At 37.8% G+C, this 15999-nt stretch overlaps 1 protein-coding gene across 3 annotated transcripts in view; it reads right to left on the reverse strand.

Annotated features, from left to right (window-relative positions):
- Positions 1-15999, reverse strand: part of PIEZO2 (piezo type mechanosensitive ion channel component 2) — a 459581-nt gene that overhangs the window by 43727 nt on the left and 399855 nt on the right. For all 3 annotated transcript variants that reach the window (XM_069468281.1, XM_069468280.1, XM_069468279.1), the window contains 4 exons: positions 15582-15696; positions 9440-9499; positions 4302-4468; positions 3493-3659 (listed from right to left, as the gene is read on the reverse strand). In XM_069468281.1, the coding sequence (XP_069324382.1) occupies positions 3493-3659; positions 4302-4468; positions 9440-9499; positions 15582-15696 (509 nt within the window). The remainder of the gene's footprint in view (positions 1-3492; positions 3660-4301; positions 4469-9439; positions 9500-15581; positions 15697-15999) is intronic.

The following is a 15999-nucleotide window of genomic DNA, read 5'->3' on the forward strand; positions in this document are numbered from 1 at the left end:
CATATATGTTCATTTTACAAAAACTTTATTTTCAATTCACTTTCAAATATTCTCTTTGATTTTGTTGCTGCAGAGTTTGGTTCTGGAGCCTCTATTCTCAAGCCAGGCTCACGTATGATGTTTAGGAGACCTATAAAACCCTTGAGATTTTATGAAATAATTTTGTATTTATGTGTTTTTCCTCTGTGAGAGAATATATGGCTTTATGAAATTTCAAAAGAGGTTCACTGAAAAATGTTACCATTCACTGTTTGTGTTATCACAAATTAATGGAAAAAGGCTATTGCATTTATTGCCCTTTGCTTGCCAAGTTCAGAATTCTAGGTAACAAAAAAAATCTCTATGTTATGCAATGAGGCAAGAAGGGAGGGAGGTTTAAATAAATGCATTTGAAAAATATTAAAAATCACATGATGGGGCAACATATTTTCTTGAAGAAAGATGCAAAGGTGCAATGGCTAAACTATATACTATATATGTATATAATTGTATTTTTCACTATGTGGGAGGAAATAATTCCAGTTGAATATGAACATGACTTTCAGTAAAGTTCACCAGAGCTATCTGAATCCTTTTATTTTGAAAATCAGAAAAAAATGAAAACATAATTTGAATCAGACTCAGTCCATATTTCATACACGCAGAGTGGCACTCTCTAAAGCTGATGGTAGTGGAACATTTGTAAATGTTGTGCAAAAATAAATATATAAATGAAAGAAAGAAACATCATTTGGAAAATGTATATGTAGAGAATCTCAGCATTTTTTTCATCTTACCATTCCTTTGGTTTTTGAAAAATAGTTGTTTGGTCATGAAAAGTTCCTAAAGTGAACTAATAAACTTTTAGATTTCCCAATTCACCTTCATTCACCCTGCAACTAGGAAGCAGCATTAGTCAGCATCTCCCATGCCCACTATATTCTGACAAATCTTGGCCCCCAACTGCCCTGCCACACACACTTGTATAATTTTGCACACCTGCCCATGCAGTCTCCATATATTATTGAGGAAAGAGCTACATGAGATAAGCTGGAATGCATGAGGCTTAGGTAGAAGGGGGTAAAAATGTATTTTAAGTTTTAGCACTAAAATGAATTAAAGAGAGAACAGTTCAGTTTAAATACATTGATCTATATATATATGGAGAGAACTGTTACGAGAAGAACAAATTTATGAAGGTTAGCAGGTTCTAAATAGGACAGTTCTTATGGTTTTCAAAAAATAAAAATAAAATACAAAATAAATAATGACTTTTGTTTTAATGATGTCTGTCAAAGGAAAAGACAGAAGCTTCTCTTTCAAAATGTAGATTATGGGATGTTTTCAGGAAGACATACAATGAGGCTCTGTTAACATTCACCAATCAAAGGATATGATATTAAATTTTCTCTTTGTAAGTTTTCATATTACTAATGGTTTCAGAAATTAATGATTGAAAAATGTACATGTGCTTGGGTAGAAAAATACTGAAAAAGAAAGTTTTATTACCATGACACATTTTTCTAATAACCAATTATTTTATTCTAGGAATTAAAAACATATTAAACAGAATCTCAATTGGAAAATAAATGTTTGACCTTGAAATCATGAAAGGTTTCTGTCCTAAATGTTTCTTCTTCTCATAAAAATATATAATAGCTGAAACGTCTGTGTTTTGGGAACTTATAAATAAACTTATAAATAAGCAAAGATTATTGTCAAATTAAAGGAAAAATATAATCTCCTTATTTTTCTCAAAGGACTTTAAAAGAATCAGTACCTATTTTGGAGAGATAGAAAGGGATGTATCAATGCACAGTTTTATCTGTACAAATACTACATTTAAATTGATATATGTATGAATACATTTATTTTTTAAAAATAAAATGAGGCTTTGGCATAGATACTATTTTAAGACTTGAGATTTTACTAAATGTGTATATATTTACTATATATATATTGAAAATATCTTTCCATACCAATAAATATGGATCTGAATCAATAATTACTATTGGGTACTGAAAGATGGGCACAGTTAGAGAAGCCCGAATACGGCAATTCAGCGACAGTTAAATAGCACTTCAAGGTAAAACATTTTTTTCCCCACCTCTCCCTCTCAGGTTGCAATTTCAATTTCAGTTGTCTATATTGGGTTTGGTGTTGATAAAATGGCCTCAGCACCCTCCCCTATTTCATCTGGAAATACATTCCATATTTGTGAAGGACAAACAGTTCTTCAGGCTGTGAGTGCCTTGCTCAGTCTATGAGCTGTGACTCTAAAGCCACCAGGGACTTTCTACACCAGCAGTCAGTGACGGCCAATCTCTACCGTCTTCCCCATGGCAGGTGTTTTGGGAGGGAACGGCTTTATCTCAGAGATTCCTCCCAGGCTCAGACCACTTAGGGGACTACTCTTTACGTGTCTGTCCCCAAATTAGGCCTGGGGCCTAGCACAGAATAGATGCTTTTTAACATGTTTAATGAAAAAAATAAATACATGAATATTCTCCTTGATACAATTCTTTACCTATGAAGATGGCTACAGGTATAATTCATTCAGTCTAGTTAATCACCCTAGGCAAGGTAATTTTTCCTCCTAAGACAGGGAGGGACTTCTGATTTAACTCAGAAGTTAGCTCTGTATAATTGACAGCAGCTATCTAGAACACCATGATGCAAAGAATTCTCAGGTATTTGTGGCACAGGCAGTACATTGGCCCGTGGTACGGGAAGAGGCAGTGAGAGAGCCTTCCCCTGTAGTTGAGGGCTTGGGTTCTGAGCTGAATCACATGATTTTGGATCCTGGATCTGCTTTTTTATACTTCCTAGCTGTGCAACTTTGGATATGTTCTTAATCTCTCTGTAACTAATTTTGTCTTTGCAATATAGGGATAATAACAGCATGCATCTCATAGGGTCTTAAAGGATAAGATGAGGTAACCCATGTACAGCGCTTAGTGCTGGCCCATGGCTAATGCTCAATGCATGACCACTATTAGCATTGCGTCACCTGCCAATCCTGCTGTGAAACAATGCATAGGATCATAAAACTCAGAGAACATGGAAGGTACAAGAATCTTTCTGGAATTTTTATTATGAACCTTAAAAAGTAACAGTTCTGAAAGGAAAATATCAAGGATAGCAACAGGAGGTAGACTTTGTGGATCAGCTATTTCAAAAGGCACTACAGGTGCAACCCTTGACACAAATAGTAATTTTGGGGTCAGAAGGGATCATTCTTACTTGCCTCCAGCTTGAAATCTCTAGATTGTGCCTATGAACCATATATGTATTTCTAACGGTTTATTGTTGATACCTGCTTTTATCTGGCTCAGGCTAGGTGAGGACAGCGTTCTTAGGCTTTACTGTACAGAAGGGGGTAGCCCAAAGAGGGTGGGGACCCAGGCAAGTTTCTGATTAACTTTCACCTCATATATTCCTTTCTCATATTTGATGACGTCCACCTCATTTACCTTTGTCAAAAGCAAACCCATTGTTTAGAAAGTGAAATACCTGGAGATACTGTCATGTGAATCTAAACTATCCATCCTGTGGGCTGTCTGTGCACCGGAAGCAGCTCCAGGACGCTCGTCAATTGTGTCCAGTCCTGACTCTCTGGAAAGGTTCATGATGTGGTTCTGATAGTACATGTGGATGCTCTCCCGAGTCGGAACATTGCCCTGCGGAGAAGGAGACATTGCCACAGTTCTTATGGAGGCACTTGGCATTTCTCAACACAGACAACTCTCTGCGCTCACGCATGCCTGGAAGAGGGATTAAAACCAGGCTAGTCAAGTTGGAGATTGATGTTGACTCATCTAACAAATGGTTCCCAATATTAGTAGGTAATTCTAAATAAGAAATCTCTTCTTACGTAGATAATGTTGCTAAATCATGGTGACTTTTCCAGAAATGAACTATTATTTTTAAATACAACCATAACCATATATGGCTATCTTTGGCTGCTCTGCATACATCCTAATTTTTCTTATGAGAGGTTTCAGATCAAACTTCCAAACTACAACTATAATCCTTTACAGGACAGTGCCAAGTCTGTATACCTGCAACTGCTGAGGGGAGGGGACAGAATGCACAAAATAGCCATTATCCCAGGACCATGTGTGTGTGTATAGTGTAATAGTGTTTGATTATTTTAATTCTGAGTGTGTAATAGATTTAATAGATAGAAAGCGAAAGGGTTATGCAATGACTGCCTGGAAAGAAAGGATTTTGTCCGATCCTACTTGGAGTTTTAGATAGTGATTCTTAAAGTCTTTTTTTAATGGAGGAGGAAGCAAAAAGAATTATACCAACAGTGTTACCTTCTTAATTTCTCTGGTCAGCATGCATCTTTCAATTCTCAGAACTGTAGAGATATCAATATGCTCCCTTGAAATGGAGTTAAGCCAAGTGGTGAAACTGTCCACTGTTGCCAGAAAAAGGACCCAGGTAAATTTCAAAATATTAAATATCCTCTTGATGATATTATCTAGGAGGAAGAAAAGCAACAAGATTTCAAAGGAACAAAATGCCATTAATTCTGCTGTCCTGTAGTGCAGTGAGGTTTTACCAAAGCCAGGCCTGGCCTTTGCCCTGTGTGCCTACGGAGGAGTAGGGTGCCTGACTCAGCAAGCCATGGCGGAAGCTCTCTGCAGGGCTGTGCACACGGGCGCGGGCAGAACCCAGACCAAGCCAGGAGGGAATTTGTAATCTTTGGCCAAAATGTAAATCAGAAAGGGTCCACATACAGCTGACCCTTGAACAAAACAGGTTTGAGCAATGTGGCTCCACTTATATGCGGCTTTTTTTCAATAAAAGTTACCCTGAGTGTGCCTGCCTCTCCTGCCTCCCCTTCCACTTCCTCTACTTCTTCCGCCTCTGCCACCCCCGAGACAGCAAGATCAGCCCTCCTCTTCCTCCTCCTCCTCAGCCTCCTGAGCATGAAGATGACAAGGATAAAGACCTTTATGACGATCCACTTCCCCTTAGTAAATAGTAAATACATTCTTTCTTCCTTATGATTTTCTTGATAACATTTGCTTTTCTCCAGCTTTATTATGAGAATGCAGTATACAATACATATAATGCACACAATATATGTTGATGTTGAGTGACCGTTTATGTTATCAGTAAGGCTTCCAGTCAATAATAGGCTATTAGTAGTTAAGATTTTGCGAGTCAAAAGTTATATGTGGATTTTCAATTGTGTGTCAGAGGTGTCAGCACCCCCAACCCCCCAATGTTGTTTAGGGGTCAGCTGTAATAAGTTTGACGAAAAGTAGAGATTGCATTCAGAGTACGTCTGTTATTGACACAGGGATAGAAACTGTCAATATCTAGCCAACTGGATCCTTTAATAACTTTCTGCTGGTTTCTTTTTTTCTGAAGTAAGAATTGTTGGAAACAATTTGGTTGATTCAGTCAGACTTTGATGCTTCCCACTGCATTTGCATTTCAACTAAATCACCTGAAAGCTATTTTGTTAAGAGCTCAATGCACAGACTGAGTATGTCTCCCTACACCAGTGTCTTCATCACACCTATTATACTGAGCTGTGCTAACTACAGCATTCTGGGGATCACTCCTACCCAGTCAGCACAAGCCCTAAAGGTCCTGATGGATTTGGGTTCTCTTCCTTCACTGTGGCTGTGACTCAGCGAACCTGGGAGAGTGGTGGCGTGGAGCTCAGCTCTGATCACCATCATGTACATAGTGTGGACCCAATGCAGCCCACACTTCTCTCTAGCACCCTCCAAGATTTAAACATGAGCTCCCAATCCCTGAGAAAGGACTGAGGACTTTCCACAGCTGTGCCCTCACTTTCTAAAATACTATTTAGCCTTGAAAAAAAAGGAAATCTTGTTATTGCAACATAATGAACATAGAGAATATTATGTTAAATGAATAAACCAGGCACAGAGACAAATATTGCATGATCTCACTTATATGTGGGCTCTAAAATAGTCAAACTCATAGAAGTAGAGAGTAGAATGGTGGTTACCAGGGCTGGGGGTGGGGGCAGAGGGGAAAGAAATGGGGAGAAGTTTAGGTCCAAGGTACAAACTTGCAGTTATGTGGGGATAAATAACTCTAGAAATCTAATATGCAGCATGAGGACTATAGCCAATAATATAGTATGATATACTGGAAATTTGCTGGGAGAGTAGACTTCGCTCTAACCACACACACAAAAAGGGAAGGTGATGGATAGGTTAATTTGCTTGAGTGTATTAGTCATTTCACTATGTGTATATATATCAAAACAGCATATCGTATACCTTAAATATAGGCAATTAAAAAAAGAATCAAAATAAAAGGGATGATACCACAGTAACTGTCCTATACATTTGTGTAAGCCAATGGTTTCTCAGCCGGTATACAAGGAACACTTCAAGACATCACACCAAATTTCGATCAATGTAAAGTTTTCTTTATCTATCATTTAAAAAATTTAGTTTTATTAACTATTTCAAACACTGACTGCAATAAAGTGAATACTTAGTGAACACGATAATGACTTAAAAACTGCCTTACTGTTTATTAAAAAAAATCCACCAATACCAACATGAAAGACAATTCATATTCTTTCCCCTTCCCCCGCCTCAAAAAAAGAAAAAGAAAAAGAAAGAAAAAGAAAACCAGATTCAAATGTCATAGCGAAATCTTAGTAAATTTTTAATTAATGATTATTGGTTGGAATTGTTAGTTTAAAATCATTAATATAGCACATAGAAAAGGGGACAATTTGGTAGCTAAGCCTTTATGATCTTGTGCAGGGGACAACAGACTTTTTCCGCACAGGCCCGACAGTAAACATTTTTGGCTTTGCAGGCCGTACTGTCTCTGCGGTAATTAATTGACTCTGCTGTTGCAGGGTGAAAGCGCCACAGACAGTGAATGAATTGTCTCTGAATGGTCAGAGCCAGATTTCCAATAAAACTTTATTTATGGACACTGAAATTTGAATTTCATAATTTTCATATGCCATGAAATACTCTTCTTCTTTTGATTTTTTCAATCATTAAAAAAAATCATCCATAGCTAACAAGTCATATAAAAACAGGTGGCAGGTCAGACTTGGCCCATGGGCTGTAGTTTGCTGACCCCTAATCTAAGGTAATCAGATGTGACCTCTGAATGACTCATTCTTGCTCTCCACTAATCCTCTCTCTCTCCACTTTATACCAGTGTGAAGAAGAGTTTGGTTTTGTAATAGCAAAAAAAAAAAAAAAAAAAAAAGTTATTTTTGAACTGGGTGGCCTAGGAGGAAGGCAGAACTTCTTTCAGGAGAAGGTTGCTTTTTTTTTTTTTTTTAAGAGACAGGGTCTCACACTGTTGCCCAGGTTGGAGTGCAGTGGTGTGGTTGTAGCTCACTGCAGCCTTGAACTCCTGGGCTCAAGTGATCCTCCTGCCTCAGCCTCTGGAGTAGCTGGGACTACAAGTGCACTATCATGCTGGCTAATCTCTTTTCAAAAGGAAAAGCATCAGAGGGAAGTTTAGCTACAGAGTCCAGATGGGCCTGGTAGAGACAAAGAAGAGTTAAATGGCTCTACCTAGTAAAGTATCAGGAATCCTGGAGATTAGCTGGTGTCTGGGGAGGGAAGTGGGTAATCTAGAAAAGGAGATGGGAGAATGATCTGGTGAGAGGGGCCTTGAGCCGCCTGGTGGCCAATCAGGCCCCTAGGAATAGCAGAGGCCAGAAGAGTGACGTCTGATGTTCTGCGTGAAGGTGTTTCCTGCCTACGCTGTCATTATCCCTGCCAGCCCCCGGACCTCTGTAGAACTGTGTCACTCCTAACGGTCTTAACATGATGTGTGTTTGGGAAGTAAGGAAAAGAGAGTATCCTTGGTTGAGCAAAGAAGCACAAGAAGAGAACAGCTGCTGCTTGAAGATGCATGAAGTGAGGTGCTGTCAACTCCATAGAAGAGCAGCTCTGAGCAAGAGATGCCATGGTCACCTAAACCTCTCTCTCCATCCCTGCTCTCTTCATAAAAATCTTGAGCAAGGTACGTATTTCTCCAACTAGTCTGGATAGAACCTCTAGCTGTTTTGTGTCGACGTAAGTGGGAAGCTTGAACCCTGGAGGCTGAAGGACTTGGGGTTACACCCATTAATACACTTCAGCAGCTCCTTATATTTTTGACAACTTATTTTTTCTCACATTCACAATTATTTTCTCAGAAGTGGTGAAGGTAAACACCATTTTTCATAGTTTTGCTATGGTAGAGTGATAATGAAGCTGAAATTGCTGCATTGGGGACAGGAACAGCATGCACTTTATTAACTTGGATGATCACAAATTAATATGGAAAATTAGGATTTGAGTTTTGACTTTATGCAACCATAGGGGTAGAAGGGCACACTGGTTAGGACACAGGCTTTGGATTCAGACTCCTTGGTTTCAAATCACAACTCTTAGTGGGTGTATAGACTTGGAAAACTTAGTTAATATCTCCTGCCTCAGTTCCCTTATCTGATAAATGGGAAAGAGGGTTTTTGAAGGGGTTAAACAAGTGAATATGCCTAACGCTCTTGGAAAAGTGCCTGGCAAACAAGACGTGTGAGCTGAAGTGTTGGCTACTGTCATTGTTTGAAGCTTTGCAGCAAGAGTAGAATATGCAGCTCCACATATATGTGTGTCTCGTTATCTGGAAATGGAAATCCGGTTTGAGCACTGGTCCTGCAGAGGGCCTTCAGTAAGTCTCATTTTGTGCCAGAAGATGGCATTCTTGGGAGCATTTGTGTCCTGAGTCAAAGAGGCCCAGTGCCCAAGACTTCCAAAGCAGGAGATGGAGGAAAATGGCACGTTTATAGAGTTACAAAGCCACTGAGTTCATTTCACAGGGAGGCTTTTGTTTTGCCTTTTTTTCTTCTTGTATGGAGAAACCTTTCTCCAAATCACATACTATAAGAAGCCAAAATAGCACCAGGACTGGGCCAGGAGGTAGAAGACAAATGTTCCATTTCTGGCTCTGTCACTTAGTAGCTGTGGAATCCTGGGCAAGTCACAAACTCACTGTGACTTGGTTTCCCCTTCCTAAAATGAGGAGGTTGGCCCCAACATTCTAGGGTACCTCTCATTTCCCCAGTTCTACTTACCTCCCATTTAACTCCTTATGTCTGTGTTCTTTAAAATTAATTGCCAGTATTTTTTGTGCTTTCATTCTGAGGGCTTCTATCGGACATTAGAATTTGCTCCCTAAAACCCTCTTTCATAGGTACTTGCAGAAAGGAATCTACAAACCAATACTAATCCAGCATTTCATCAAACATAAAGGCCAGATCTGCTTTTTGGACCACTTTGCAATTTCAGTAGAGATGAGATTTGAAGGGACCCTGACATTCAGCCATAGTCCATACTTTGATTCATTACTTTTCAGGCAGGCTTCCATTATGTACCATCTGGGCAGGCATCACTTTCATAGTTCCCACGGCTCATATTTGCCTGTATTTCGTTACCTGGTCCATCAGATTTCTTTTTGACGCGTTCCTCCTCTCGGTCGTCCCATTCCACGGCCCCTGCCAAAGGTGTGCAATAAACATGAGTTACATTCCTTTTAGGTAAATTAAATGCCACTATTACTCTTCCAGATTAAAATGGATTTTAAAATTAAATCTAGGACATTCTACCTATTGTAAGAGTTCCTGGAGAAAAGGTGTAAGAACTTGTAGCTTTTAGATTCTCTTTACTACACTCCAGACTCAGAGGAGCCAAGGGTGGGTCAACCATCCCCCACAGGCCAGGTCCGGCCTCCTGACTGTTATCAGATGGCCTGTGAGTTCAGAATGGTTCTGTATCTTTAGAGGCTGAAAACAATGTAAAGGAGAATAATATTTTGTACATGTGACAAGTATATGAAATTCAAATTTTAATGGAACGGAGCTGCGCCCATTTGTCTGCGTATTGTCCGCGGCTGCTTTGGCTCTGCAAGGGCAGATCTGAGTTGTATCCAAGACTTCATGGAAGGCACAACTGAAAATATTTACGGCCAGGCCCTTTATAGGAGTCGGCAAACCTTGGGATGATGTTACAAATTTCAGTTTGTCATATGTTAAAATAGCATCATAGGATTTCATTGTAGTTTTTATTCTCTTATTAGTTTTTTATCCTCTTATTGGTTTTTATCATCTTAGCCTGACAATCAAGGCTAAGATTGTCAGATTTAGGAAATAAAAATACAGGACACCCAATTCAATTTGAATTTAAGGTAAACAAAAATTTTTTTTTAGTATAAGTGTGTTCCATGACATATGTCCAAATTATACTTAACCTAAACATTATTTGTTGTTTATCTGAAAGATTCTAATTTAACTCGGCTTCTTATACTTTATCTGGTAACCCTATCTAAAGCATTCATGATCTGACTCCAGCACATTTTCTCAAGCTTATTTTCTACTAGACTCTTTTCTGCTGCTGTTCCACCTCTTGTCTTTACCAGCTATGCTGAACTGCTCCTTACTTGTTGTACATGGCCTTGCTTTCTTCTACAAGATTGCCCACAAAGCATTCCCTGGCACACTTGGCTGTTGTCAATCCTCCCTCCCTCTGGACCCGCACTGTTAATCTATACTTGTTTTTTTTTTATGGAACTTTGCACTTTCTATGTCATTAGGATTTTTTTCTCCTTCTATACTTATCTTTCCCACTGTTTATGATAGGAATTCCAGTGGCTCACGCCTGTAATTCTAGCATTCTGGGAGGCCGAGGCGGGAGGATTGCTTGAGGTCAGGAGTTCGAGACCAGCCTGAGCAAGAGTGAGACCCCGTCTCTACTAAAAACAGAAATTAGCCGGACAACTAAAAATATATAGAAAATATTAGACAGGCATGGTGGCACATGCCTGTAGTCCCAGCTACCTGGGAGGCTGAGGCAGGAGGATCACTTGAGCCCAGGAGTTTTAGGTTGCCGTGAGCTAGGCTGACGCCATGGCACTCACTCTAGCCTGGGCAACAAAGCAAGATTTTGTCTCAAAAAAAAAATAAATAAATAAAACAATAAAAAATAAATAAATAAAACAACAGGAATTCCAGACCCACTACTCATTGGCTGTGTGACCTCAGGCAAGTTGCTTCACTCCCTGGGACCTTATTTCCTCATCTGTACAGCAAGCATAATAAAATGCCCCTGGGCTGTTGTAAGGCTCGAATGAGCTACTAGGGTACACACAAAGCATTTGCAACGGCACCTGTTACTTCAGAAGGATGGATTCTAAGTGCTTCCTCAGGAAGAAACCTAGAAGAAATGATGCCTTGTACTAAGAAGGTGCTGAATAACTATTTATCAAAAGAATATCTTTAAGTTATTTCTGTCTTTGATTTGTAGGTAAACAGTGGTACATCTGCACATGAAATAATCGTCATGCCATAGACCAAAGGACAACTTCTTATAACTGGTCAAAAAATTTTTGAAGAACAAATGTCTGAGGACGGCAAAAATAATATTGGAAAAAAAAAAGTAGTGAGGGAAGTTTAGCTCACTAAATACTGAAACTAACTCTATGGCAACTGGACTCAAATGGTATGTGGCAGTGACCCAGAGCGTGACAATAGGGGAGCAGACCAGAATACAGTCAGAAAACATACCTGACAACAGATGGGAGCCTAATATTGACAAAAGAAATACTAAAATCCAACAGAAAAAGGAGGAATCATTTAATAAACAGGGACAGCATGATTGTCTATTCATCTAAAAGTAAACAAATTAGAACTCTACTTTATAGAATGATAAAAAATTCAAGATGTGAACAAAATTAGTAGGAAATATAAGAAAACATTTGCATAATATTTGGGAGGAGAGACTTTCTTAAGCAAGATGGAAACCTAGAAACTGCAGGGAGAAATTTAGACCCATTTGACGTGAGAAATAATAAAAAATTTCTTAGATAACATGTACCATAAATGAAATCAAAAGATAGCATTGGACTGGAAAAAATATTTGTGACACATGAAAAAAGGATAATAAGCCTAACATGTAAACAGCTCCAATTAATAAGAAAAAAACAGGCCGGGCTCGGTGGCTCACGCCTGTAATCCTAGCACTCTGGGAGGCCGAGGTGGGTGGATCGCTTGAGGTCAGGAGTTCGAGACCAGCCTGAGCAAGAGTGAGACCCCATCTCTACTAAAAATAGAAAGAAATGATTTGGACAGCTAAAAATATATATACATAAAAAAAATTAGCCGGGCATAGTGGCACATGCCTGTAGTCCCAGCTACTCGGGAGGCTGAGGCAGAAGGATTGCTTAAGCCCAGGAATCTGAGGTTGCTGTGAGCTAGGCTAACGCCATGGCACTCTAGCCAGGGCAAAAGAGCAAGACTCTGTCTCAAAAAAAAAAAAAAAAAAAAAGAAAAGAAAAAAGAAAGAAAAAAAACAAATAACTCAACAGAATGATGTAGAAAAATGATAAAAGTGTTTCAATCTTAGCCTTAGAAGTACAAATTACCAACAAAATGTGAGAGAAAAAATGTTTAGTTTTATTAGTTAGGAATTCAACCACATTCAAATGAAAATAAAAGCCATTTGTCATCCTGCAGAAAGATAAATGATAAAAAGATCAGTAGTATCCTGTGGGTTTTTTTTTTTTTTTTTTTTGAGGTTAAAGGAAAATGAACGATCCTGTACCTTACACATAGGAGTGTAAATTACTAAAACCTTTTGGAAAAATGTTTATTAAAATAAAAAGGGGCACACCCTTTAACTTCAGCAATCCCACTTCCGAGAATTTTTCTCTGGAAAGTGCACATTCTTCCTAACCTTTGTTATGCTATTTATTTATTTATTTATTAAATAAAAATAGTCAAGTGAAGCAGTGGGCATGGAGAAAGAACAAAGAAATCCGTAAGTGGTTGTGATCAATTAGTTGTAAACACCATTGCACTGGGACCAGCCTGCTGCTATGCATTTAAATACACACATGAATACTACATACAAATTCTGTGCAAGGCTACTACAGCGTGGTTCATTATGGCAAATCTGGAAGCAATCTTCATGTCCATTAAGGATAAGAATAGTTGAATAAATTATGCATCTCTGTACTATGGAATATTTTACAGTTATTAAGAAAGAATGATATGGTTTTATAAATTAGAGAAATCTTCATGATATATTAATGAAAATATAAGAGTACTTTGTAGAGCATGAATTTATTTTTGAAAACAAAAACAAAGGTGCATATGTGTGCGCCTACATGTATGTAAACACATAAAAAAAGGAGTGAAAGTAAATACAACATATGTTAGGGTTTGTAACCTTAAGAGGACAGGTTTTGAAGGGACTGGGTTGAGGCAGAACTCTTTACTGCTTGACTCCTTTCAGTAGGTGTGTATTAATTTTATGTTTTTAAAGTTGTAAACTAAAAATAAAATCCTAACCCTCCACCCCCCAACTGAATGGACCACCTCTTGGCCAAGGGGACCTCAAGAAAAACCCTAGACTGAGTTCCTGGCCATGACAGAAGGGGAGGTCAGACACACCTTGTTACACCCCCTCCCTTTTGAAGTTTAGACACAACATACGACAAACATTAACGTTAAAATAGAGATCATAAGACTGACCAAACAGACTCTTTGTGGCAATAAGATATCAAATTATAAATGAGACCTAAGGCCATGCGAAGCAACAGTTAAGTCATACCTTGCAAGCCATAAAATCTAGTTAAACAAGTTTTCTTTTGCTGGCATGGTGTATCTCATGACAGATAACAGACACCACTTAACTTAAGCATTTCTTCCTACTGACTCCAAATTTTTAAACAAAGATTAGTTCTCTCAATTACTAATTAAAGAATCTCTAAACCCACCTATGACTCAGAATGTCCTGCCTTTACTGGCCGAACCAATTTTTACCTGCCGTGTATTGCTTTGTGATTTTACCTGCAATTCCTGTCTCCCTAAAATGTATAAAACCAAACTGTAACCTGGCTGCCTCGGGCACACTTTCTCAGTAACTCTTGAGATTTTGTCTCCCAGGCTGTGGTCCCTCACATTTGGGTCAGAATAAAACTCTTTAAATTATTTTACAGAGTTTGGTTTTTCCATTAACAAAGTAATAAAGTAAAACAAAGTTAAAGTTACCAGGAGGTATAAAGAAAGAAAGGTCAAAAAGAAGAAAGATTGTGGAGTTAGAGTTCCATTAGAAATTATGTTTTCCATTTGTTTTCTGAATGCCTATTTAATTTCACAAGGAATTTATGAATACATTTTCTTCGTAAAGAATCGGAATACAATAGATAAGCCTAAAGTTTTCTTCAATTATACCACTTAATCTCCATTCTTTCAAAAAGCAACCACTGTTATTAATAAGCGAAGTATTCTTCCTGATCTTTCTCTTGCCTTTATAAACTATTATATGAACCCATTAAAAATGCAAAATATTGTCTTGAGGTACTTAGGTTTTCTTTGTCTCATGAGTGGTTTCATAATGTACGTGCCATTTTGCAATGTGTTGTTTTTCACTTAATATGTCAGAAATTGTTCTCTATGACAGTTCAAAGCTACCCATCTTGTTTTTAAATTACTGAATAATATTTCATAATATAATGGTAACATAATTTATTTGACTCTTCTTTACACAGACATTTAGGATGTTTCCAAATTTTTGTTATTAACAAATACTGTGCACATGTGAAAGTATTGCTTCGGGTTAAGCCACACACCTAGAAGTGGGATTGATCTGTACTATGATATGTACATTTAAAGTTTTAACAGATATTTACACATGGCTCTTCAAAGTGCATCTACTACAACATCCGTACTTTACAACACCACTCACGGTATGTGCAAGTATTTATCTTACCCCCAGCTCTCAAACAGTAATATTATCAAATGCATAGGTTATTGCCAGTCCAATAGCTAAAAAATACAGTATGTAAAAATATTTAGTTTATATTTCTTGTATCACTAGTGCGGCTGAGCACCTTTAGGCCACTTTTGTTTACCGGTCTGTGAACTGTTTTTCATATCCTTTCATTTGCTGGGTTGAACTTTTCTTTTATTGATTTTTAGGAGTTCTGAACATATCCAGAATACTAATCTTTAGTCTTATATATAGATATAGATAAAATATATTTAAAAACATTATTCCTGAGTGTACCAATTGCACTTCAACTTTGTGTTTGGTGTTTTTTTGTTGTAGTTTAGAATATTTTTTCCCCTTAGAAATGCATTTATATCATCTGTTTCCAAATATATTGGTATAATGTTGAATATAGTGTTGGTAGTTCCATTTCCATTTTTTGTTTGTTTCTAGGTATTGTTTCAGCATGCTTTCCCTTTATTCCTTGATCAAATTGCCAGTTTCACCTTTCTGATAAGCTTTTTCCAAGAACAGCTTTTAACTTAATGATCAGGTCTTGTCTTGTATTTCTTTTTTATTACTTAGTATCTGCCTTAAAGGCTTTTCCTTCTGTTTTTTTTTGGGGGGGGTTAGTTTGCATCTCTCTCCTTTTCCCACTTTAAAATACATATCTTAACTTAAATTCATGCTTTAATTTGTTCCACTTATAAGATAGGAGCAATTAAGGACAAATAAAACTCCTTGCGCTCTTTAGAATTTAAAATTTTATCCCTCTGAAGCTTCTGTCCTCCCTCCCATGGCAAAACTCACCCTCCTCAGATCCTTTTCGCTTTCGTTTCTGCTCTTCTCTTGCAGATCTTTTTTTCTCTTTGCGTCTCTGTCGGAGTGCTGTTTTAGGATCAGTAATCCAGGCTTGATAAACAAACTAAAGGGAGAAATTTCAATTTATTTTCTGGCCTTTTAATAATTTGAAATTAAAAGAACAGGGACCTACACCAAGCTTTTCTGACTTTTGGAAATATTTCTTTCTCCCAACACAAGCCAAATATCCCTGTGCTATTTTCATTACCATGAGATAAAATATGAAAACAGATGTTGTAGGAATATATTTCAGTTGGTATCACAGATATCATCAGATAAACTTTGGGTTTACTATACAAACCATGTTTCTCCCAAATTCTGAAATACTTCCACCATTTGTGATATTTAGTTACTGATTCTTTTGCAC

The sequence above is a fragment of the Eulemur rufifrons genome, chromosome 5 (genome assembly GCF_041146395.1).
Source record: "Eulemur rufifrons isolate Redbay chromosome 5, OSU_ERuf_1, whole genome shotgun sequence".
NCBI classification, from domain to species: Eukaryota; Metazoa; Chordata; class Mammalia; order Primates; family Lemuridae; genus Eulemur; species Eulemur rufifrons.